The 26,731-nt window shown below is 40.9% G+C and overlaps 1 protein-coding gene across 2 annotated transcripts in view; it reads right to left on the minus strand.

The window, feature by feature from the left end:
• Positions 1-1,298: 1,298 nt before the first annotated feature.
• The window catches only part of LOC113116702 (uncharacterized), a 35,053-nt gene continuing 9,620 nt past the window's right edge, over positions 1,299-26,731 (minus strand). For both annotated transcript variants that reach the window (XM_026285014.1, XM_026285015.1), the window contains exons 3-4: positions 10,303-10,356; positions 1,299-10,215 (exon numbers count right to left, since the gene is read on the minus strand). In XM_026285014.1, coding sequence (XP_026140799.1) covers positions 2,075-10,177 — 8,103 coding nt within the window. In that variant the 5' untranslated portion in view covers positions 10,178-10,215; positions 10,303-10,356 and the 3' untranslated portion in view covers positions 1,299-2,074. The remainder of the gene's footprint in view (positions 10,216-10,302; positions 10,357-26,731) is intronic.

Below are 26,731 nucleotides of genomic sequence, written 5' to 3' on the forward strand. Positions count from 1 at the left end.
ATGGATTATTTGAGAAACACTAAAAATACAGAATAGTTATAGGTCTAAAAAATATGGATGTTAGTCCTTTCATTAAACGTCAGCAATTATAATCAATATTTGGACACATTTTTGATTCAATTTACATTGTTCTATATATTTAGGTGATATTTTAATTAAAGAAAATGGAAGCTGCTGTTCAGCACAGATGAACTACTACTTTAAACCAAGAAGCCAGCTACTTAGTTGTAAAACATAGTAACCAGATTATATTTGATTACACCATAATAACTACTGATGATTGTGTGCTGGTTCAATAAACATTTCTTTATTAGCTATATGGTTTACTAGAAAACAGTAAAAGATGATTTAGCAAATATCTAGAATTATCTATCATTTTATTTTGTAGAGGTCAACCAAACATGATTTAGTACCTTTGTGTTGGAGCTTCCTTTATATTATTAATTTGTGACAAAGTGTCAACTCAAGCTATATCTGGTCAGTTGAGAATTCAGAAGATGTTTATCGGAAGAACCATATGTAAAGTTTTCTTAAATCAATCCAGTAAAACAAACAACAACAAAAAAGGCAAAACTAAAGTAACTGGTGACATGTTTTACTTTTAATGTATACTGTTATATCAAGGCCAAATTCACACACTCTGAATCTTGAGTCAAATACTGACCTGTAGATATAGCTGCTATAGATTCACAAGATAAATCTAAAACCAAATTAGGGGCTGTATTTAACCAAAACATGCTGAAATTCCTAATCCAATGTCTCCATAATCATAACTCGTATTAAAGCTCCAAAAAGCAGCATGAAAATAATAAAAATTCACACACACATTATGTATATATATATATATATATATATATATATATATATATGTGTGTGTGTGTGTGTGTGTGTGTGTGTGTATGTGTGTGATATATATGAAACAAAACTCAAAACAAAATTTTTACTTTAACATGACTAATACATGTTTTTGATTAGGTATTTTTCCCCTCACCGTTTGTAAGTGGTGAACCCCCTTTGGGACTACCATTTTATATGGGTTTCAGCCACTATGAAATGGCATTTTATCACATACATACTTGACAGGGAGGTTGGTCGTCAATCATTATTCCAAAATCTAATTGCCAGTATGAAAACAATCCTGTATAACAATAGCTTATACTTTTAATAAGATTCACACCAAGTTACTGACTGTTTACTTCATTAGTGAAGCCATATTCAACTGGATATAAAATGTGGTTCGTTGTGACCCATTACCTCAAATCATTCCATAAGTGAAAAAAACTGCTCAAACAACAAAACAGTTTTAAATGTTTTTACTAGTTGAGGGAACTCAACATTGCCATATAAAAGTCAAACTAAACAGGTTTTATAGGCATATATGTCAGCACTAATGTAGATTAAAACATACAGAGTGGATACAGAATTGTCAAGCTTGTTTTTTTTTGTTTTTTTTTATGAAAGTCATTCAAGTTAGACTCCTTAAGAAAAAGGTAAATCTGGATTTTGATGTAATAGCATTCACATTCCGTGTAATGACCCCTTAACTTGACCTTAAATGTTTACAGACGGAAAAAGAAAAGAAAAATAACAACATGGCTGGGCATTACGATGAAACATTAACATTCATCTACAGATTTCCTCTAACTGTCATAAGAATATGACGCAGGAATTGGAACAAATGGAGGAATGACGCAGGAATTACTATACATCCTTGTGAACTGTACTGTGGAACAATAACATCAACTGCATTCATGCCTATAGTTCCATACATCATCTAGATTACATAAATGTAATTTACATCAGCCTGATTATTGTACAAAGAAAAATTAGTGAGCAGTTCACAGAACTGTAGAACGGAGTAGATTGTATGAACATTAACATTCTGAACTAGGGTAAAACACCAACATCATATTTCAAAGTGGATAAAAGCAGTTAGGCCTATGTAAAAACAACACTGAATTGTATGTACAGTCAATCTTAACAAATAACGTTCAGAAAACTGAATGATTTTAAACAACCTGCATTGCAGGAAATAGAGTCATAAGTAATAGGAAAAATGGGTTGGTGACTGGGACTAAAGAGATTCTGTAGAAGCAGCACCATGAGTCCTCTGATGTTCCTCCAAAAGATTTAGAAAAGCAAAGGCTTTGTCACACTCTGTGCATTCATAGACCACTTGTCCCACATGGGTTTCTTGATGCTTTTGCAAATGAGCAAACATGGTAAAGGATTTATAACACATATCGCATCGGTATTCTTGGTTGTCCTCACTCAGGCTTTGATATTCAGCATGCTTCCTTTTATGTTTTGCAAGATCATTTGCTGTAAGGTAGGATCTGCTACATATTGGGCACTGGTGTTGCCTTTTTGCATCATGAATTTTACGATGCGATACAAGAGCCGTCTCTGTTTTAAAGGATTCTGAGCATACTTCACACTGGTAAGGGCGTTCACTGTGTATCTGCTGGTGCTGTGTAAGATAACGTTTCTTTGTAAAGCCTTTGTTACAAACCAAGCACTTGAAAGGACGCGGCTCCTCATGATGCTTTTTATGATGCTCCATTAAACTGCTATTGGAGGAGAACCGTCTTTTACAGATAGGACAAATAATGAAGTCTTCTCCAACATCAACCTCTTCCTCTTCTTCATCACCCGCTTGAAAATGACTGCCTGAACTCTGCTTCTTGGAGGAAGAGCCAGATGGCTCTGAATGGTGCTTTTTTGAAAAGGTCATATTTCTATTACTACAGTGGTGTTTGCGAAAAGCATCACTTCCAAGAAAGCTGTCTCCACATTCCGTGCATTCATACTGAGTAGCAGCAGTCAGATGGCATTTTTCATGTTCATCAAGGTCTTTCTTAGTGGGAAAAGTCATATTACATACACTGCACATGTGAGAATGAACAGATAGGTGATTCGCAAGGTCCAAAGCTTGATAAAAACTCTCTGGACATATGGGGCACTGGTAAATCTTGTCACGCTTCACAGGTTCCACACGGATCATCTTTTCACTGGTAGGAAAGTTAGTGTTCTTGGAAGCCTTTTCATTCCCATGGCTTCGTAAATGAGTGAGAAAAAGGTGGTGGTGGGTGAAGCTCATGCTGCAATGATTACACTGGTAAGAGCGTGGTCCCGTCAACTGATGGCTGAGCTGATGCTTTTTCAGGTGTGAACCATGTAAAAAATGCTTGTTGCATTCAGGACATGAGTATGGCCGCTCTTTTGCTGGATTGCAGCCATGTTCTGAGAGCTGTTCTGGATCTGGAAATCTTACTTGACAAATTCCACAGCGATACTTGTACTGCTCAACATTACTTGTATTGGCAGGAGTCACTTGCATTGTTTGAGGTGGCGTGGGAGGAATCAATGGTGGAAGCTCTTCTTCTTGCTCTGTGTGCATCTTGCGATGCTCAGCCCGACTTGTTTTGCAGGAAAAGGTTTCATCACATAAGTCACATGGAAAGTTTTCATCACGGTGGGTAACCATGTGCTCCGCTAGTTCTGTTGAGCGTGTAAAGCTCAGGTGACACTTGGTACAGTGGTGAGGACTCTTTCTGATATGCGTTTGCTTGTGTTTGCGCAGGCTGAAGAGTGAGACAAAACCTTTACCACACATTTGACACTGAAACTCTGACTTGTGGCACCGCTGATGTTGTTGCAAGTTTCCAAGCTGAAAAAAGCACTTCCCACATTCTTCACACTCAAAGGGTTTTTCGCCAAGATGACATCTTTGATGATCCTCAAGACTTTCGGATGTTAAGAATGTTTTACCACAAACATGACAAGGAAAGTATGGTGCAGAATCAGAGTCATTGTCGCTGTCATCTTCGTCTTCAAAATTTCGGGAGTCTTCCTCATCTGATTCCTGACTAGCATTGCTGGAAGATTTTTTCAATTCGTTATCAGCGAGGGTTTTGATAAAATCCTCTTTGTGTTTTATTTTGCAGTGCTTCATGTATGACTTTTTTAATGTATAGGTTTTGTCACATGGTTCACACCTATATATTTCAGGCTGCTCCGTTCTTGCTTTCACACTAGATTCTTTTGAGTTGGGTGGTTGTGCATGCAAATGAGCCATCCTATGGTGAATGGTCAGGGCTTTAGCGGTCAAAAACCGCATCTTACAACTGTTACAGGGAAAGGGACGACTGGGGTCATGACGAGATCTATGAATGTCCAGGTCAGATGGAAAACGAAATCTCTTGAAACAAATTTCACAAGTATTATTCATCTTTTCATTATGTTGCAATTTCATATGCCTTTGCAATATACCAGCTTGAGCAAAGACTTTATTGCACACATGGCATCTGTGGATGTCTGATCTGCGCTCTTGATCCTCACGTCCATGTTCCTCCAAATGACTTATGAGTCTCAGTCCATCGGTAAAACTCTGATCACACTCAGAACACTGATACTTATGAATAGACACATCTCCTTTCTCTGCATCATTTTCCTGGTCTTGATCTTTACATGAGAATTTAGTCTGTAGTACACCAGTTCCTGTTGTATTAGAACCCTTGTTAAATACTAGAACAGTCTCGTTTAAATCACCTGCACTTTCCATCGCCGATCCATTATTTGAGATAAGTGTGTGACCTGTACATTTTCTCCTGTGTTTCTCCATTGTCTTTCTGGTCCAAAACCCAACATGACATTTTGTGCATGAAAATGGGTAAACTCCCTTATGTATGCGCATATGCATACCCAGGCCAGTGCTCCTGGAAAACCGCATGTTGCACTGTGGGCATTTAAGAGGCTTGAGAAGGTCTGTGTTTGAACATGCACGTCGCTCCCGTGCATTTATCTGACTGCTGCTTTCTTGGTTTTGCCCATACCCCTCATCAACCTGTTCTTGCTTTATGACTTGCATGTGACTTGATACCAATTGCTGCTGATCATTATTTTTTGACTGATCAGATCTATGCTTTGCTAAAAAATGCTGCTGGAGCTGTGAGAACAGTAAAAACCGATCACTACAGTTAGCACAGGAAAAACCTTTTATCTTGGTGGGGCTCTTGTCTTTATCATTTGTCTGTTGAGGTGATCCAGATGATTTTGAGCTAATGACACATGTCTTCTGATGTACAGAAAGTGCGTCGCGGGTAAACAGGTCACCACACTTGTCACAAAGAATTTTTTCTTTTTCCCCCTTTCCACTGCATTTAGCTAAGTGTCGTTTCAAATAGTCTGTTCTGATGAAATGCTCTCCACAGTTGGCGCAGCCATATGGTTTTTCCCCAGTATGAAGACGTATGTGTACCTTCAGTTGTCCTGATTGTTTAAAGCGTCGAGGGCAATACTCACATTGGTATTTAAATTTATTCATATAGTGCACCTGTATACGTTGCAGAAGTTTGGATGTTTCTCTGCATGGTTGGGTTTGTACACTATTCTTGGCAGATGGCACACTTTCCTTTGAAATCTTTTTGCATCTGATTGTAAGGTTATGCCTACTCAAGCTCTTTTTAGAACTGTAAGTTTTGCCACATCTTTTGCAGGGAAAAGGTTTATCAGTAATGTGGAGCATGGCCATATGACGCTTCAGATCACTCGAGGTGGACAACTGCTTTGAGCAAAATTTGCATTGCAATGCGTCACCATCTTCCTGGGTTTGGCTTTGGGGACTTGTGCTCACGCTGTTAAGACTCATCTTTTCAACTCGTACCTCAAGTTGTCGCTTTCCTCTACAGCGGGCTTGGTGCAGTTTTAAATGATCATAGCGAGAGAAACAACTTTCACAAGTCTTACACCGGTATGGCTTGACCTCTGTGTGAGTAAGAATGTGGCGTCTTAGGTATCTGGCCCTCAAGAATGATTTAGTGCAAAATTTGCACTTAAATGACTCGCCATTTTCTCCAGGAACCACAGTGACCTCGTTATGATTTTTTTCTTCAACAAACAATGATTTAATTTTTTCAGATCCTCTTAAACTCTCCAATCTACGTTCCTTGAGCACACCATCACAAAAAGCTTCATGTTGCAAGTGTCGATCCTCACTGTCAAATTTCTGTCCACAATGCATGCATGCATATGGAATTTCCTTTGAATGAAGAGATATGTGTCTCTGGAGGAAACTGCTAGATCTGAAACATTTAAAGCACTGTGGACATTGCTGCTTAAATTTGCCCTTCTCATTTGTTTCTTTTCCCGTTTCACTTTCAGCTTTGTTCTGCTTGCCCTGGCACTGCTTTTCGTGACCATTTCTGTAGTTTTTTCTAGTAAAAATTCTCCCACATTTTCTGCAAGCAGGTTTTATCTTGTCTCCATTGCAGAGTTCAACATGATCTTTAAATTTCCTTTTCCTGTAAAACTTCCCACACTTTGTACAAGGGAAAACTGTCTTGGCCAAGTGGGCTCTCTCATGGAGTTTTAAATTGTTTGGAAAACGAAATGAATGTGGGCAGTATGAGCAATTATAGACGTTGCTGGTCTTTTTTGAAGAAGTGTCTACACTAGGTTCTGCCTGTATTTGTTTGGGACTTGACATTTGAGGTGGTTGCTCCACTGTGCATTTTTCCTGATGCATTTTAAGAACTTCCTTTCTATGGAAGTGCCTGCCACAAATTGGACAGGGAAAAGGCTTTTCACCAGTGTGAAGGCGGATGTGACGAATAAGTCCAGCACGACTTGAGAAATGGCTTTTGCAGAACTGACATTTGGATGCAGTAGGTCCAGGCATATGAGTTAAACAATGCTCGCTAAGTGCTTTTGAGTCAACGAAGGCTTCCTGACAGAGAGCACATTTGAACTCCTCTTTGTAAATTTCTTCTACCTTTTGAGGTGTAGCTTGATCCTTTGGAGGGAGAAGTTCCTTAAGTTTGCGTCTCCTCTCGTGCACAGCCACATGTCGAAGCAGAAATACTGGAAATTGGAACTGCATAGGGCAATCAGGGCATTTAAGTATGCCTTTTTTTGGATGGGACTGTCTGTGTTTTAACAAATCTCCAATAGACGGCAGAACTTCCCAGCAGACAGAACACTGTATATTCCGCCTGTGCACATTTTTGTGAGCCATTAGGTGTCCATGCCTGGCAAAATTTTTACCACAGTCTAAACAGCGAAAAGGTTTGTTTCCTTTATGAAGTCGTAAGTGCTTTTTTAATGAGTCAGGTGAAGCAAAGTCTCTTCCACAGAAGCGACAGGGAAAAGGAAGTCTTGCATCTTTGTCAGCACTTTTTTGGTTAGTTGGTCTTTCCACAGCAGAGCTTGAGTTTTTCAAATTAATAGCATTACCAAGTTTGTGTTTGACTGTCTTTTTGTCATGTCCAAGCAATTTATGCTTTGCTAGATGGCTGTAGTAACCAGACTTGCTAGAATACTCAGTTGGACAGTAAGTGCATTTGTACTGTGAGGCTTTTTGTATGGACATAGTCAATAGTGACTCTTTGTCCTCTTTTTTGGGACTGTCAAGTTCCTCTAACTCTTTTCTGTTTTTTATCTTTCCTTTGGATCTGTAGAGTTTAAGCTTAATGCAAGTTTGCTTAATGTGTCTATTGCGGTTGCCGGCCACAGTAAACATATCTTTACATAAAGGGCATTGATACCGGTCACCAATCCTTCCTTTGCCTTTTTTCATATATTCTTCGAGACACTGTTGACGCAAATGACGTGTCCGATTGTAGGAGTACTTGAAAATCCGAAAACAGATAGGACATTTAAACTTTGGTGCGAAGTTGTTATCTGGAACTTTTTCATGTGGGACAATCTTTTGTGAACACTGCTCTCTTTTATGTTTGTTAAGATTCCAGGTATATTTGAATGCTTTTTCACAGTTGTCACACTTGAAGGGCTTCTCATCCGAGTGTGATCTAAGGTGTGCATTTAATTGTGCTCTGAGCCTGAAAGTCTTGCCACAAACTTGACAATGCATTTGTTCAGGTGGTTGGCTGGTCTTGCACACATCCATTAGTTTCACAAAGCAATTACGAAGTTCTACATTGGAGCCAACTGTTTCAACCACATCTGGTATGTTACTCTTTTCCTTGATTGATTCTGGGTTATCTGCAGTCTGTAAAAAAGGGTCTAGTATCAAAGGTGTGCATGTTGCTTTATGCTTGTGACTTTGACATTTGTGAGCATTAGGAAAGTATAATCCACAACAGTCACATCTATGATGTGTGACAACTCTGTGCTTCAGCTCATGATCTTTATGGTAAGCTTGTCGAACAAAGGACTTGCTACAATACCTACATATGAACTTTGCTTTTTCCTCAGTAAGCACTTTGGTATACGAGGACGATGATTTTTTCTTGTCATTAAATTCCACTTCTCCACAGAGATGTTGTAAAGCCAATTTACCACCAGTGAAGTAACCTTCACAAGAGAGGCAATACCTAGACTTATGGAGAGAATGCATGCAGTGGTAGTGCTCAATTAGTTCATCAACACTTTGTGTTGACTCTTGGCACTCAAAGCAATGGTATTCTTTTCCATTACAAGTTATTTTCTCAGTTGTCTTAAGGAGAACAACAGGCTGCAGTTTTCTCTTTTGGGTTTTTAAATATGATAAAGATTCTTTGTTTATAACGGTACCATTGCCAGTCAGACATTTTTGCAGTTCAGGATCTAGCAAGGTCTTGGACACTGTACCGAGTACTGGTGGATCTTTTGATACACAAGTTTCCACATCCATCTTCTTTTCAGATTCAACTGCATTGTGATTTAACAGACTGCACTCATTGACTTTGTTTATATGTGCAGGTTCCGGGTGTTTCAGTTCCTCAGTGTTCTGTACTGTACTTCTTAAACCAAAACAAGACTCAAGGAACCCGAAACTACTCCGCTCAACTTGTTCATCTTTAGATGCAAAGAATTTCTGTCCTTCTAGCTGAGAAGAATTTCCATGGACAGGTTTTGAGGATGTGCTTTCAGGACTGGGTCCTTTGCTTTCCAATTGACAGCCATCAAGAGATTTTTTTCCATTTCCAGATACCCCAATTGTCTCTTGAAAGTCAGGTTCTGAGGATTTGCTTTCAGGACCTGGTTGATTGCTTTCCGATTGACAGCAATCAAGAGAATCTTTTCCAATGCCAGATATCTGAATTGTTTCTTGAAAGTTGGGCTTTGAGGATGTATTTTCAGGATTTGGGTTCATTACATCTAACTGGTAATCACCAAGTGGACCTTTTCCAATACCAGAAATTACAAATGTCTTTTCAAATTCATGTTTTGATAATGTGTTTTCAGTATCTGGGGCGGTCCTTTCCAATTGGCAAACACTTAGTGAATCTATGGTTGTGCAAATGTTTTCATCCCCATTAGAAGTCAATGAACTATCAATATTTGCATGATTTGAGGCACAGTTGGAACCATCCTGAGAGGTACCAAGCTCTTTGCAGTGATCCAAAAAATATTCCAAATCAGTAATTTCCCTTTCCTCAATTTGCCCATCTTTTGACAAAGGCACTGCACCATTCATATGGTCCAAACCTTGTTCTTCTGTACATGGAACCTCAGCATTTGTAAGAAGTGACCCATCACTACAGTCATCGCCAGCATGGTTTACACTTTCATTGCTTTCACCTGTGGTCACTGGAGGTACAGTGTCCCGCTTTTGATTTATTTCACTCATACCTGCTTCAACAATACTATGGCAGACTTCAGCAGAAGATAAGTGCATACTTGAATTCAGGTCTCCTTCCTCTGAAGACTGACCAGCCTGGTTGCTATCCATGTTAACATCAATGGATGAACTCATATTGAAATCAAAATTTCCATCTGTGTCAGAGCAGCTGCTAATATCTGAATATTCTATGAGACTAGCATTTGTCTCAAAATCAGGTTCTAATATTGCTTTGTCAGAATGTGCTTCCAGTATGGATTCAACCTCTACTGAGTTAGGCAAGGGACAGGGTAAAATGTTACCATTATTTTCTCCTTTATCCCCTGGCTTATCTTGTTCAAGGTCATTGGAACTCATTACATCTTGCCAAGATGATTCATAGCATGTGTGCTGCAAAGAACCAGACTCCAAGTCTTTTATGTCTGATTCATCAATGTCTTGCAAATCCATCATGCTTGAAAAGTTCTCCTTCTCAATTAACTCTTCTATTTCATGAGCAAAGCTTTCGTCAGATTCCACTGGCATTCCATTAGAGTCCATAGTTCCAATAGAATTTTCCGGGCTCTGGTTAGATAGAATCTGTGCTTGATGAAGAGAATTCCATGTTTGAGCCATCCTGGTGTTAAGAGATTTAAGGGCTAATTCTACTAACTCTGAAAGACAAGAGTCCATGTTATTACCAAAAACACACTCACGTTTATAAGTAAAAAATATGCAGTAAGAGAAAATGAAATGCTCACCACACTTATCCACTACATATTATTGGGAACATTATAGCTGACTTGACCAAAGACCTGCATAAAGAAAAAGAAAATCCATTGAAACATAAGCATACAAACCATAATCTCTAACAAAATCACTGTTTTCATGAACTAATATAATTTAGCAAAAAGATCCCAATGTTCAAACCCCCCCCCCCCCCAAAAAAAAATAAGACAAGTGCATATTACTCACAACTAAAACTACGTAGTAGTACTGCAACACCATTATGCCAAAACAGCAGAACTGAAATCATGTGATCTGAAGGTAATTGAAGCACTAACTAAGCAATTTAAGATTTTAGGCAGCATTTACAATTTGTCTTATGTTTAGCAAAAGTAATGATTATTAATGGGGGAAAAAACTTATATTTTGCTTTATTCTCACAAAACTGAACTGTCTCTTTTATTTGAGAGTTGGACAAACTGAGATTTCCTCATGAAAAATAAATAATACTCTGACAATTAATAATTAAAAGGGGTTGCTCCCTCATGTTGAGATCACACGAGGACCAGTGGTAGCTGTTACCACTTACCAACATTATGAATAATACCAAGAACAACAAAAGTGAACTATATCATATAGTGTTTTTCCAGTGCTCGAGTAGGAAAGAGCAGTGCTTGTTGGGGTACACAGAATGCTTGCAGTAGCAAACAATGCCAGACAGAGTATGGGGATGCCAGATAACTAAAGAAGAATAAAGCAGCACAGCCAGGCACCACAAAGAAATAACACCACATAACATTTTGTTGCTACTCAATCCATTTTGTGTCTAACAAATGAAGATTATGCAAATTATGCATTTTCAGACCAAAGTTTTTTTTCAGGGAAAAAGTAATGGGATAACAACTTAGCCCAAATCCAGAATCAGTTTCTGAGAGTCAACATCTTATGTGGAATTCAGCTTTAAGAAATTTTACATTGCAAGCAAACAAGCCTCACTATAAACTATGAAAAGAATGCTTCAGGTTTAACAGGTCAGTTAGTAACAACAAAATGGCCAGGATAATGAGCCAAGATGGCGTCAAGCATGATCACCATGTTGCAAGTTCTGACCCAAACTAGCAGTGATTTGTTTGTTTTGTATGCAATTTGGATGTTTCTTGTTATGGATCTTGTCGCCCTAATTGTTTACAACAGACAACATTTCTGGATATTGGTTGTACAATTACTCACCGCAAACCAGACTTTAAATTCCTCATCACTGACCTGTTGTTTACAGAACACTGCGAAGCCCTTTGTTTGGGCCGCCCGACCACAATGTCAAAAACGGAGCCGGAGGAGAAGAGAGAGAGCAGGCATCCTCGTCTGATTAAGACACCATGCAGACCGACCAATGCTTCCAAATATACTACTGGCTAAGGTCCAGTCCCTGGATAATAATCTCTGTGAACTGAGAATGCAGATTTCTTTCTAGCATATGATCAAGGACTGCTCAATTATTTGCCTCACAGAAACCTGGATGTCTTGAGAGGTATCAGACTTCGAACCCACGGGATTCTCTGTGAATCATGTGGATAGAAAACCAGATCTCTCAGGGAAAAACAAACAAAGGAGGCGGTGGTGTATGCTTCATGATCAACAACTCATGGTGTGACAGAAGAATGTACATCCTATATGTAACGATACAAACTCCATAATCATCAAGGAGGAGGAGGTGGGAACCGGCGGACAATCAAACAGAACTTTAATAAATCAAAATAAACACAAACTAAATCAAAACACAAACTAAAGTCCAGGCCTTGGGCCCGTTCTTCGTACGTCGCTTATTACATCCGAGATCAAATGACACATCCAAGATGATATCATCGTGCTAATCATGATGGTAGCAGACATATTTTGAGTATCAGTTCTGGTTGAAAAGAAGCGATTTAATCCTGTTTACATTAAATAAGCCTGCTCCTGAGCAGGTTTAAGTTTACGGACCTGTTGCTATGACAGCAGCTCCGGGATGAGCATCGAAGAACCAAATAATCCAAGATCACGCCAAATCATCAACATTCAAATCCAGCTAACTGAGTTAGTGACATACAAAGAACAGGCCCCTGGTCCGCTCTCATCCGTCACTGTCGTCACTCCTGTTTTATATCCTTCCATCTCCTCCGTGGGACTCGAGACCAGTGGGTCGAGCAGGTGTCGCTCATTTCTCAATCCCTCCACCGGCCTCGCCCTGTTCCCATGGCTCTCGGCCCCACCCCACTTGTCACATACCCCCATTGCCCCTCGCAGGCCAGGGGGTACCGCTCAGGGTGACCTGCGGGAACCTGCGGGAACCTGGGGGTAGGACAGACGAGGCGAGATAAAAGGAAATAGAAGGAGGAGCGACGGAGACGAGAGAGGGGAAAAAAATAATTAGTTCCGATTCCCAGACACACTGCCGCTCGGCCCTCCACCAGCTGGGTGATCTCCTCCGCGGTGCCTGGCAATGGCACTGGATGGCCCTTGGTGGACGGCACGACACTCCTCCATCGCCCAGTGGACGGCAACAGCTCCTCTGATTTTGGGCAGCCAGCAGGAGTCCCCCGTTCCCTGCTCCTCTGTATTCCTTCACGAAGGTAGCAGTCTACGGCCCCCTGGCGAACGGCAGTGACTCCTACACTCCCTCACGGATGGCAGCCGCCCCTTCACATCACAGGCGACCGGCAGCGAGCTCGCCCGTCCCTGACAACTCACTCCAGCCCACCACCTCGAGCGTCCATGGCGGCACACTTCCTTGCCTGCTTGATGGAACCGCGGATTCACCACAGTGGCGAGGGATCTTGAGCAGCGCGTCCCTCCTTCTCCCAGGCTTCAGCACCAATGTAACGATACAAACTCCATAATTATCGGGAAGGAGGAGGCGGGAACCGGTGTACAATCAAACAGAACTTTAATAATCAAAATAAAAGACAAAACAGCGCGTCAGCCCCTCACTGACGACTGATGAGCACAAATAAAAACAAACAACTAAAACCCAGGCCTGGTCCTCACTCGTCCTTCACTGTCATCGCTCCTGTTTTATATCCTTCCATCTCCTCCGTGGGACTCGAGACCGATGGGCCGAGCAGGTGTTGCTCATTTCTCAATCACTCCACTGGCCTTGCCCCATTTCCACGGCTTTCGGCCCCGCCCCACTTGTCACACTATACAATCACTTTGTCCTCCTAAACCTATAATAGCTCACGTGTCTGTGGTAGCCACTTTGGTTACTGAGGTAATGCATAGCGGTCATTACAGCTATTTACAAAACACCCCTGGGGCTGACACAGATGCAGCACTCAAGGAACAGTATGGGAATTTATGCAAAAAGGGGACGGTGCACCCTGACACTGTGTTTATTGTAACCGGGGATTTCATCAAAGCTGATTTTAGGAGGATTGCACCAAAATTCGTCCAGCACATATCATGCAACACATGTGGAGATCAGATTCTGGACCACTGTTACTCCCCCTTTCAGAATTTGTACAAGTCTCTCTCCTGCCCACCCCTAGGCAAATCCAGGGTGGTCAAATCACTCTTCCATTCTGCTCAGGCCTGCTTACAAGCAGAAGCAGAAACAGGAAACAACTTCAATTCAGCTTTGGTCACACCAATAAGATTCTATGTTACAGGACTCTTTGGATTACGTTTATTGTGATATGTTCCATGCTGTATCCTATGACGACATCAATGTTTACACAGACACATGTGCTTCATAAGGAAGTGCATAAAAGACATTGTACCGACCAAAACAATCAGAACCTACAGAATCAGAAACTGTGGATAAACACTGATTTTCGCCCAGCTTCCAACTACAGAGACATGAGGCAAGAACTCCACAACATCGCAGACTACAAGGATTGCAAACAACCTGCTACAAACACCGCTTCCTCACTGCCTGATGAGCTCAAAGCCTTCTATGCTTGCTTTAATCGCAGTGGCAACCCGATCACTCCAGTGCATGAATATCCACAAAGACAGAGGGCCACATGGCATTCCTGGTCAAGTCCTTAAAACATGCACACCAACTAGCTGGAGTCTTCAACAACATTTTTAATCTATGCCTTTCCCTACCTAATGTCCCCCAATGTTTCAAAATATCCACTATTGTACCAATACAAAAGACACCCAACAAGCTTCTCAGAGATCATATCTGCTCAGTTTTACCAGCATCACTTGACCCACTGCAGTATTGCCTTCCGCAAGAACCACTCCACAGATGACGCAGTTGCCTTCACCCTGCCCTTTCCCATCTTGACATTCACATCACATAAGTGAGAATGTTGTTTGTTGACTACAGTTCAGCATTTAATTCCATATTGCCCTCTAAACTTGTGGGGAAACTCGAGGCTCTGGGTCTAAACAGTTATTTGTGCAGCTGGATCCCGGACTTCTTGACAGGCAGATGGCAATTGTTCAGAGTTGGCAGCAACATCTCCTCCCCGCTGACCCTCAACAATGGAGCTCTACATGACTGCTTTCTCAGTCCTCTCCTGTTCTCCCTGTACAAGCATTTCTGTGTAGCCACGCAGAGCTTGACCGATTAATTTGCAGATGACACAACGCTGGTAGGCCTGATCACAGATGATGATAAATCAGCCTACAGAAAAGAGGTGCACACCCTAAGTGGTGTCACAACAACAACCTCTCTCTGAACATCAAGATAACGGGGAACTGGTGGTGAATTTCAGGAGATGGACCAATGAGCACTCCCCCATCACCATCTCCAGTGGAGTGAGTCTGCAGCTTAAATGATCCTTTGCATTCACATCACTGAGGACCTCACCAGGACAACTCAATGTCAGTTGAGAGGAATGCCCACCAGCGCCTCTTCTTCCTCAGGTGACTAAATAAGGATTTTGGTCTGAGCCCAAAAATCCTCAGACAGTTCTACAGTTGCACTGTGGAGAGCATCCTGACTGGGGCGGCAGTGGCTCAGTGGTTCATGTAGGTTGTCTACAAACCAGAAGGTTGGTGGTTCAATCCCCTTGGTGTCCTTGAGCAAGACACCTAACCCCAGCTGCTCCAGATGAGCTGGATGGCGCCTTGACTGGCAGACACCGCAGTCGGTGTGTGAATGGGTGAATGTGAGGCAAATTGTAAAGCGCTTTGGATTGCTATGTGGTCTGTTGAAAGTGCTATATAAATGCAGTCCATTACAATTACCATCACCACCTGCTATGAGAACGATACTGCTCTCAACCAGAAAGCCCTACAGAGAACAGTTCAGACAGCCTACACATCATCGGAGGTGAGTTTCCTTCCCTCCAGGACGTCTACAACCAGAGATGTGTGAGGAAAGCGTGGAAGATCAGAGACTTCTGCCACCGGAGCCACAAACTCTTCTCACTGCTACCATCAGGCAGACGGTACCACAGCATCAGGACCCAAACCAGCAGAAAGCAAGACAGCTTTTTCTCGCAGGCCATCAGACTACTGAACTCCAGATACGTTTATAAGTCTCTTGAGTATATTCGGGTTATAAATGGGAAATCTGTGTATAGTATATTGTGTACAATTATCAATTCAGTATTGTGTAAAATGCGCATCTTGTTGCTTGTACTGCCATGGCACAGAGTCTTGCACACAAGAATTTCACCATTGTTACACTTACGTGTACACGATGTGTGACAAAAGTGTGATTTGATTTGAAGTACCACCCGTGGTTATTGAAATCTTTGGTTCATCACCCAAGGTTGTAAAATCTCAAGGAGGAAAAGACTGGTTTCTCTTACTGTGAATCAAACTGTTAGACCTAGGTGGTCATGCATTTATCATTCAGCTAAATACTGATTTAAAACATACATCCAGGCTATGTCAGATTTTCTTTAGAAGAAAATATGACTGCAGGCTTTGGGGACATTACCATGTGCACTCCTAAATATTGTGCACCATCACTTTGGGCAACCTGATTCCATGCCTCTCTCTCCTCTTCAATGGTAATAAAGACAAAAAAGACCAAAATATAACTTAGCCAAGTAAAAACTACTGAAGCCTAGTATGGGATGGACAGATACAACAACATAAACAGTACAAAATATTTGTGGGAACTTCTGAAATAGTGTTTCCATAGGCCTACTGTAATTTCAACCTACATTTGCATAAGGGGCCATTCACATATCACGTCGTTTGCGCTCAAGTTCGTTATTTCAAATGTAGGCGCACGGTATGCGCGCTCATAATGGAAGCGATCCGGTCGTGATGCGCACGCGGTGCGACAAGCTTGTTTTTTCCAGGCGCGTCCACAACACATGAGTTAAAAACATCTCAACTATTCAGAATGCCGCAAAGCGCACCGCAGGTCATGTAACTTCTTCACCTTTTTCAGTAACAACTAGGGGTGTGCCGGTTTCGGGGGGGGGGGGGGGGGTAGCGTGTTTAATTGTCTCGCCACCATGCTAGTGGATCTGCCGTAGAGTCAATTGGTTTGTTCATGGAGATAGCGGGTTAACTCCGTATCAGCGCGCGCTCTGATCAGTTAAGGGGCAGAGATTTCAGACCTCCGTTTATTAAGGAGATCGGTCACAAAACTCATCATCTGGGCCAAAGTTTTTTGAGCAAATTTCAAAGCCACACCCGCCCGCCATCCGCTGATTTTCGGTCTATGGACGATGCAATGCTTTGCTGATGCGAGCCTCAAAAAAAAGCCATGCAATGCTAATGTATGAGGCATAGGCCTACGCTGAGTTTCATTTATGATGAGATGCGCTCTAGTTCACAGTGCAGTGCAAGTGGACGCGGCGCGCTGGTGCTTCCATGTCACGGTTATCATTGTCTGCTATATTTGCTTTTTATTTACTAAAATACATGCAATTGGTTGATGAAACATTTATTAAAATTAAGAGAAAATTTGTACAAAACGAAATTCGTTTTTAAGAAAGGTTTTCTACAAAGCAAAATTTAATGAAGTGGTAAATATCATGTCTGACGATTTACAAAACTTAATTAAGTGGTAAAAACCATGTCTCCCGATATATTGCGCATCTTATGATCCTATCTAAAAAATGAAAATAATTTTTGATAAAAAATGTTTGTAAAAAATATTTTGATGACACGGTTTTGGCGGTTATAGAGTTCTAATGACTGTGTTCAACTATAACCGCCGGTCTCACGGTTATATACTAACCGTCACACCCCTAGTAACAACGTTGAAAGCTCAGCCAAGATGAAGGAACAGCTTATAATAGCTTTATGTGGATTTTTTAATTAATTTAGTAGAAGTGCTACTGCAAGCAGTTTTAAGTTCTGCAAATCCATTTATCCATTGCTGAAATTTTTAATACAAAGAGTGACGTTGGCAGAGACAGCAAAACGTTCCAAAGTGTGGTTATACTTCACTAGAGTTGATGCAGATAATGCTGGTTGTCATAAGTGCAACAAAATTTTTGCATGTAAGGGCGGAAACACAAGCAATCTGTCAAAGCATCTTTCAAAAGTGTGCAGACAGAGAAATGCAAAGTTTGTTGACACAACACAAAGTAACACAACACAAAGTACCGATAAGAATACCGTTAAAGTACCGGACCGTTAAGCGGTATCGGTAAGAGTAGGAATACCGTTAAAACCTTAACGATACCCATCCCTACATTTAACAAACTCTAAACTTGTTAAGCCTGTACTCACTGCCATCTATTTTTAGCTAACAGGGATGTGTGGTCTGCTCAGGCGGCAAGGAAGTCGAACGGAAGTTGAAGTCGGCTGGGTGACGCCATCTTGTAGCAGAATTTCACTTGCGTTAGCATCCCATTGACCTCCCATTCATTTTGGCGTCACTTTGACAGTGAATAACTTTACATCTGAGGCGTTTAAAAACTCCAGTTGTCATTACATTTTAAAATACTATACAAAATAATTAATCAGAATGCTTACTCCTGCTCACTCACACCAAACAACTCCCCGCTCAAGCTCGCCGTCTCTGCAAGATTAACGATGGCAGTTTGCACGCACAGCTACTAGAAGATTTACATCTGTCAGACAGGTTGTTGATGTCGTCAAGCTTCGTTTGAGTCTGCGTGTCAGAAACGGAAGTGCTAAAAATAGCTAAAAACGGGCTTCACTTGTCTCAGTTGAGTTCCAATGGGGTCGCTGTGTCCATTTCTTTTACTGTCTATGGGTCTGCTGCGGCTACAACTCATCCACTTCAAGGATCAATGTGGTGCCTTCATGTAGCTACCGGATATGTCCGTTTTTCCACATCGTTTGCCTTCACCACTTAAGAATCTTGTGGTGGGATATGTTTGGCATGGAAGAAATGGAATATTGCCTGGACATTGTCTCACGACTTGTCATAAAAAAAAGATAAAAAAAAAACCATCAGGCAGACACTTTCGCAGCATCAGGACCCAAACCAGAAGCAAGCAAGACAGCTTCTTCTTGCAGACCATCAGACAAATGAACTCCATATAGATAAATGATAAATAACCCACCTACCCCTGCCCCTCACACATAATATAGCATCATTACATTATATGCTCAGCAGGGTTGGGCCGATAGCCGACAGACATCACCATGTTGAGCCAGCATCGAGATCCCCCGATAAAGATAAGCAAATTAAATACAATAACTTGATGATGTTGATTGTGTTACATGCAGGGAAAAAAAGAGCAACATTAGAGTAAACTTCACCCTGCGCTGTAGTAATTGATCATAGCTGTGCTGTGCTGTCAGTTTGGCGCTAGTCCTCCCTGCACTGTCAAGTCTCTCATGCCACTCGGTCCATTGAGCCACACCGGTGACAGGTTAGCATGGTGTAAACTTTTTAATACAGAGTAGTTTCCTCTTGCTTTCAGTGTGTCTAGCTTCGCATTCTCAACCGCGGATAAGTGTTGATGGACAGGCTCAACATGTGTCTTGACTCTCTTGGTCTCAACATTCACCTTGTGCCTGTGCTGTACACATACTGTAAGCACAGTCACAAATATTGGGCTGCACGTGGATATCTGTGGACATTTCTGATTATGAAAATTCACCACCCCTCCCTTGATGTCATCATCCAACACGATCTTTCCCTGTAGATATCGACCGATGCCAATTTGGTAGACATCGCCCAACCCTAATGCTCAGTGCATATAAAAATAGGGTGGTATAATTCTGAATAATGGGAAATAAGTATGGGCTTGTTATGCCAACATTGTGTAATCCAAAGTCTTTTAGGTCATCTCAGGTAAGAATGTCCAACCACTACTATTCTATTAAGTTACTTCTGCACCTTCAGTAATGCATTCAGTACACCTGTCATACTCAAATGGCAGACCTCATCCAGTCCAGAACTAGCAAAGGTCAATACAGACCAATTGGTAGGGCTGCATGATGTGTCGTTTAAGCATCGATATCGCGATGTACAAATCCACGATAGTTACATCGCAGGATGTGGATGTAGGCTGTCAAGCCTGGTTCACACCGGACGCCAAAGCGACGCGGAACGGAAAATCACGCGCAGTCCGGCGCCTGCCTGTTCACACCAGACGCGTATTCTCCGCAAGCGGTCGACAAGCGCTTCGCCTCCCACCCGCCCTGTAGTCCGCCCACTCCCATTGCTCTGTGTGTGTGCATGTGCGTGCATTGTGCCTAGTCTGTTTAGATACACAAATATGATCGCATTTGTCACTCGCTGCATTTTAATTTGAAAATTGCTTATATGTTGACAATTGACCAGATTGTCTCGTGTTTCTTGGTGTGACTTCCTTCCAGAATTGATGCGGATCGCTCACGGCTAAAATAGACCAGACAGCGAAAATGGCGCTTCACGTGTGAATGACAACATAGGTTAACATGGGCACCGAAAGGAAGCGGCCTCCATTCCGCGTCACTTCCGCATCGCTTCCGCATCCAGTGTGAACCAGGCTTCATAGCTGATCCGTTATTCATTAACTGTTCGGGCCAACTGCTCCCCGGCCCTTGACCAATGCGATTCGCGGATTAATTGCACAGCTTGACCATCATAGCTTTTAAGTCCTGTCAGTTTAACAGGGCAGAGAGCGAGCGCGAGAGAGAGCACCAGAGAGAGAGCGAGAGTGCCAGAGAGAGAGAGCGAGCCAGAGTGAAAGCAAGTGAGCCCCGGCCACACGCTCACCATCTTCAAACAACACAAGCGCTGTCTTGCTCTCTCTCCCTCGCGCATAATAATCACTTGACACGATGGTGTTGATGTTTAAATAATTTAAAATGTGAATTTAAGTGTTTTAACCCCATTTTTGTTTGTAAGAAAAAATTAGATTATATTTCATATCGCAATATATGTCTGGTGGGGGGGGGGAAGTGACCGGAAGTGTTGTGCGATCGTGTCTGTGTTGATGTCAGAGTAAAAGTCACCATTTATGTTCATAAAGTTAAAGTTTTATTTTGAGTTAATAAATTTGTCAGCAGTTCAGCAGACCCCTTTCTCCTCTTCCTTTCCTCTCACGAACATACTACAATATATATCCCAGAAAACTAAAATATCGCAATGTCATTTTTTCCCAATATCGTGCAGCCCTACCAAACGGCATCAAATGATTTTCATAAATTATTATGAAAAGTTGCTAGTTACTAGTTGCACCAATATATGCGAGGGTCCAAGATGTGTTGGAACAAGAAGTTAAAAACCAATGTACTTTACAAGCTAAGAGTACATGGCACTCATGAAAAGTGCCAATGTGAATCCTCACTCTGAAAGAAAGTTATTGAGTAAACATAACTTGAAAATCACAGAGATGAGAATGAGAAAAATAAATCAGCTCAAAGCCCAATAAGAGAGGTCCACAAGTGCATGCTTGAAGCTCTTAGAGCATTCTGAATAGGGCTGGGAATGGAAAATCTTTTCCGATTCAGGAATCGGATACTTAAAGGGATACTCCAGCCCCAGATTTTTTTTGTGTGTGTGCCTAACCCGTAAGCTTTGTTCATCTTCGGAACACAATTTAAGAAATTTTGGATAAAAACAAGGAGGCTTTTTACTGTCCTATAGACTGTCAAGTTAGTTACACTGTCAAAGTCCAGAAAGGTATGAAAGCCATCACAACAGTCCATCTGCCATCAGTGGTTCAACCTTAACATTATGAAGTGACGAGAACACAAAAAAAAAAAAAAAAACTCAATTTATCCAGAATTTTGTAGTTCTATTTTGCACACAGACAGCTCTTAAAGACTTCAGTTTTTATGCAACCAGTTGATTTGTGTTCATGGTTTTCAGCTCCAATAAAAAACAATTGGTTTGCAAAAAAATGGCACAGGATAATTGTTTGATGAATCTGAACTAATCTGAATCAATCTATAAAATTCAAACGATACCCAACCCTGATTCTGGATGGCCTCATCATGCATTTCTTTTCATCTGATCAAGCAAAGAAACAACTCAGTGAAGACCCTGCTGGGTTTAACAACACTTGAAGCACACACACACACAGACACAAAAGAAGAGGGGACATCCATGAGGCCATCAAAGGGATGCTTACAAAAAGAGGTATAGATCTGAAACTGGAGGTCTCCAACACAGATGGAGACCCAACCATAATAGGAAGAGTGAGGGAACTGGTTGCACAATGGAAAGAGGATGACACTGACCTATCATCTTGCCATTGCACCTTCCACCAGTCTGTCTCCGAAGAGGCTAATTTCCCTAATTAGGAAAACTTAAACCTTAAAAAATTGGATTTGAATACCTTTGCAATATCTTAGTTCACCCCATAAAAATAAAAAAATTCTGTCATTAATTACTGATTACGCTCATGCCGTTCCAAACTCGCAAGACCTTTGTATATCTTCAGAACATATTAAGATGTTTTTGATTAAATCCAAGAGCTATTTGACCTTCCATAGAAAGTGATGCAACTGAAATGTTCCTAGACCCAAAAACGTAGTAAGGATATCAGTAAAATAGTCCAAGTTACAAGAATAATTTTGAATCAGTTTGGCACCTTTAAAAGGGCTCAGGATTCAGAATCCAGTCAGGGTCAGGATAGTGCCCTGATTAAGAAAGGTTTGTTAGCTCACAACTAGGGATGTCAATTTCGACAAATTCTCATGATCGATCGTCGTTTAAATTAATGATCAATTAATCGATAACCTTCATACTGCAAGATCCGTCTACAGTAGTTATCGCATGAATTGGTGTGCAATGACACTAAAAACGCAAGCGTCCTCCCACAAAGGAAAGGGTTTTTACTGTAAATAAAAGGCTAGTAGGATTATAAAATGAATCGACTGATCATTTAATATAATTATTTAATTCAAATACAATGACTAATATAACGCAGTCTCAGATGCACTTTGGCATATGACCGGAGCGGAGTGGTAATATTTCCTTAAGAGCGCCTTTCTGAAGATTCCACTCCGCTCGCTCAACCCAGTTCATAATCCAAACGTTCTAAGTGCATTTTATCTTGTGTGTGCTTTTCACATGCTTTATAATCCATGTGTATTTTGTAAAGATCTACGAACATTTCATCTTGTGTGTGTGTGTGTGTGTGTGTGTGCGTTTGTGTTTTAATGAGCCTATTTTGAATATTCTATTGCACAACAACGGCAGCTATTTTCACGGAAATAAAGTGAATGAAAATCAAATATACTTTTTCAGTTTTTGCATTTTAGGAATGTTTGCTAAGGATAGATTAATATTTTAAATACATTTTAATACAATTAATAAAATTAAGAAGAATTAAAAAAATTTGTTTTGAAACATAATTGTTATTTATCAGCATGCATAATTTTAGACAATTATACAAGAATTTTTGTACACACAGTAAACAATTATGCCTACTAGAAAAACTATGTCGGAGCTGGAACTGGTTTATGGCGAGCGTCAGCAGAATATTAACTGAGCGCTTGTTCGGGCGGTTAGCGACTGAGTGGAGCGAACGTCCATAGAGCAGAAAACGTAGCGAGCGTGCGTCCATGTTTTTGTTACGGTGTTATTTTCTTTCCAAATGTGCATAGGATATTGTGCACATCAAGGAAAATCCGGAGAATGCGAAAAAACCCATCTACTCGTGAAAGGCCTATATACCATTAGTTATTAAGCCAATTCAGCAGTCTTGAAATTTAGATTTACTTACCTCACATGGATAACATTTTAATACTTATATATTACTTGCTCATGAGCTAAATGTACCAGTTAAGTTAAATTATATGCTAATCTATTTTGAACAACTAACGATCTGGTATTAATTTTCTTTTCCTCTAATGTTAATTGAATGGCAAAACAGACTGGTTTCTTTTTCAAATAAAACTTTTTATTTGCGGTCATTTTCTGAAAAAAACATTTGACAGTTTGTAATGTTACTTCTAAAACACAGTTCCAACATATTTATTTTGTGCCCATTTACACTTTAAAGAAAACATAATTTAACACATTTGATGCATTAAAATAATCTAAATTTCCCCATTCCATCACATTTATTGTGTGAACGTTTCAACACTTTCGTTTTAAAAAATAGGTAAAACAACCCATGTCATTCCGTGAACTTTGCGACATTAATGTGGAGTTTTATTTATTTTTAATTTTACCACATTTATGGAGTAACATAACATTTAAAGCAATAAACACTTTTTGTTTTAAACATTATAAAAAAATAAACATTTGATGCATTAAACGTTCAACGTGAAACATCTATTTTTTAAAATTCATTTAAAATGCCTAGCCATTTGTGTAACTCAAACACTTTCCTTAAAAAAAAAAAAACGTTTGTTGCATCAATTTTGGAACTTTTAAAACGTATTCAGAAATTTCAGAAATCGTCTTCATTTCTATTTTCAAGCACATTTAATGTGTCAACTGTGCAACACTTTTAGCGTTGAACATTTAAAAGAACACATTATCATTTATTAACAATTTTATGTAGCCTACAGCATTAATGTTAACTTTAACGCAATTATACGAACTTTGTGTGCACAAGATGATTACAGCATAGCTACCTGAAGTGCACATCACTGGTTTTTGTTCAAAAAAATCAGAATGTTAACATGTTGCGGAGTTAGTCTTGTGCGAAGTCTGTTGACCGTCAGGCCAGCTGCTGAGAACACGCGTTCTGATGGTACAGATGTTCCTGGTATGCATAAATAGCCCTTTGCCAGCTGAGACAACCTGGGAAACCTGGTGGCATTCGCTTTCCACCAATCTAGTGGACTTGTGTCAAGGGAAGGATGCTGTTCTCTAAGAAAGTTGTGCACCTCACTTTCCGAGTCGTTGATATCCCATTCATTGTAATTACTTCCGAGAAGCATCTGAAGGGCTCTTTTCCCGTCATCACCCCCAGCTTGGGCCTGCTGCACACTTGGAGTAACCCTACTATTTGGATTTTCTGTCTGGGTTTCGGTCAGAATTACTGCTGATGCCATTTCGTGCAGCTTTGCGTTGGCAGCCAGCCTCTCTGATGTGGTTAGAAAACCTAGATGTTTGTGTCTGGCATCCAGCATCATCGCTATCATCGATGGCTTTGGTAGGAGTGCACTAAATTGAACCTAAAGTAACGAATTTAAGCGATTAGATGGCGCAACGCCTATAACATTATTTTGTATAAAATGGATAATTCTCAATTAAGGTCTCAAAACATCTCTTACCTGCATTTGTTGCGCCAATGAGGCTTTTGCTTTGAACTCCAAAACCCGAGCACTGTCCTCTTCGTTTCTCTTAAGATGTGAATGTAAGAGGCCGTAAGTGATGGGATAGATATTTGAGATGGACACATCAGATTCGGTAGACATTACAGTCGTGGCACACTTTAACGCTGCCAACACAGGTGCCACGTCCTCCATCAGCTGCCAGTATTCATCTTTGAGCTCAAGAATTCTGCTAGTTTGGTGACAGACAGGATTGGTGACAGACAGTGACAGACAGTTTGGTGCGGTCAGACAGGACGGCAGTCACTGCCCACCTTTGTTCCATGAGCCGGGCAAACATGTCACTGACCGAGTTCCACCTTGTCTTGCAGGACTGTATCAGGCGATGCGGTGGAAGTTTCAACTGTGCCTGTTTGTCATGGAGTGCTCTGGTAGCTACAGTACTGTGATTGAAGTGCTGAACAAGTCTTCCAGCAGCTGCGATGACCCTGTTTATGTATATGTTGAAGCCATCATTTATGGTGAGTTGTAATGTGTGGGCAAAGCACGGCACGGAATCCCAGCTGACACGAGTTTGATCGTTTGCTGCCACGATATTTTTTGCGTTGTCGTGAACACATGCTACTATTTTTCCCGTGATGTCCCATGAAGCTACGGCCTCATTTAACTTTTCGGCCAGCTTGTCAGCAGTGTGTTTATCAGACAAACTCTCTGTAAGCAGGACCACGCACTTCACCTGCCATTCAGAGTCTATGTAATGACATGTGACGGTTATGTAGCTTTCCCTTGTTAGAGCGGTCCAGCAGTCAGTTGTAAGGGCCATTTTTTCAACTGAACTTAGCGCCATCTTTAGCTTTTCTTTTTTCTTTTCATAACGATCTTCTAGTTGGCTGGTTATCGCGGCTCTTGATGGTATGTTGTAGTCTGGCTGAATGAAATTAATCAACTCTCGAAAACCACCACCTTTGATGACGCTTATTGGCAACATATCATTTGCAATCATTTTGCACAGTCGTTCAGTTATTTCTTCTGCCTTCTGAGTTCCTACCTTTTTCCTGGCTAAAACGGAGGTTATTGTTGGCTGTGTCGAATCAAATCCTGTCCCGGAAACCGCTGGATGCACTTTTTTCAAATGATATATCATGGTGCTCGATGATGTATTATATTTTAAAACACAGGCACAATGTTTGCAACTAACATTATCACCATTTGAAATAAAATGATCCCAAACAAAACTCTTGCGTGCTCGCTTCATTTTCCTTCACAACTGCTGTACTTTACATGTTTTTGCATAAGCCACGTGCGTCGTCCTCTTTTGGCAGTTGGCAAACCAGTTAGCCGCCTACGTCTCAAACTATGCACGTTAATGGTGATCATGCTTAAATCGACCGTCGATAAGGTTTATCGATTAAAATAAATAAATCGATCGTCGATTAATCGTTGACATCCCTACTCACAACAAATTTAGACCATATGAAACAAGCAACAACAAACTGGAGCAGAAAAGATGTGGGCAGTTAATCAAATGTTGTATTGGCCTTGGTGTAGAAAACAATATCTGCAGCTCTGCACAGTCCAGGACGCAAGGCATGATCCACTTTAGCAAACACTTAACAATAAATGGCATTTATGCTCTGGGAGCCAGAAATTATGCTGGCAAAACCTCACAGACACAGCAACATACTTACATATAACATAGGGCCATCCTCCTGCAGAGTTCCAACCTACTCTAATGTCTACTAATTCCAGAAACCTTGAATATCTGAGTAAGGTTGTTTAATATGGGGGGGGGGGGCGTGATCTGTAGAAGGGTGGCTGTCCATGATCAGAACAGGCAATATCGGTCTAATATTTGACAGAAACAAATAAGTCGAGAATGCAATTTCCAGCAAGAGTTGTTTCCGACTAGAGCTGGCA

The sequence above is a fragment of the Carassius auratus genome, chromosome 16 (genome assembly GCF_003368295.1).
Source record: "Carassius auratus strain Wakin chromosome 16, ASM336829v1, whole genome shotgun sequence".
Classification (NCBI taxonomy): domain Eukaryota; kingdom Metazoa; phylum Chordata; class Actinopteri; order Cypriniformes; family Cyprinidae; genus Carassius; species Carassius auratus.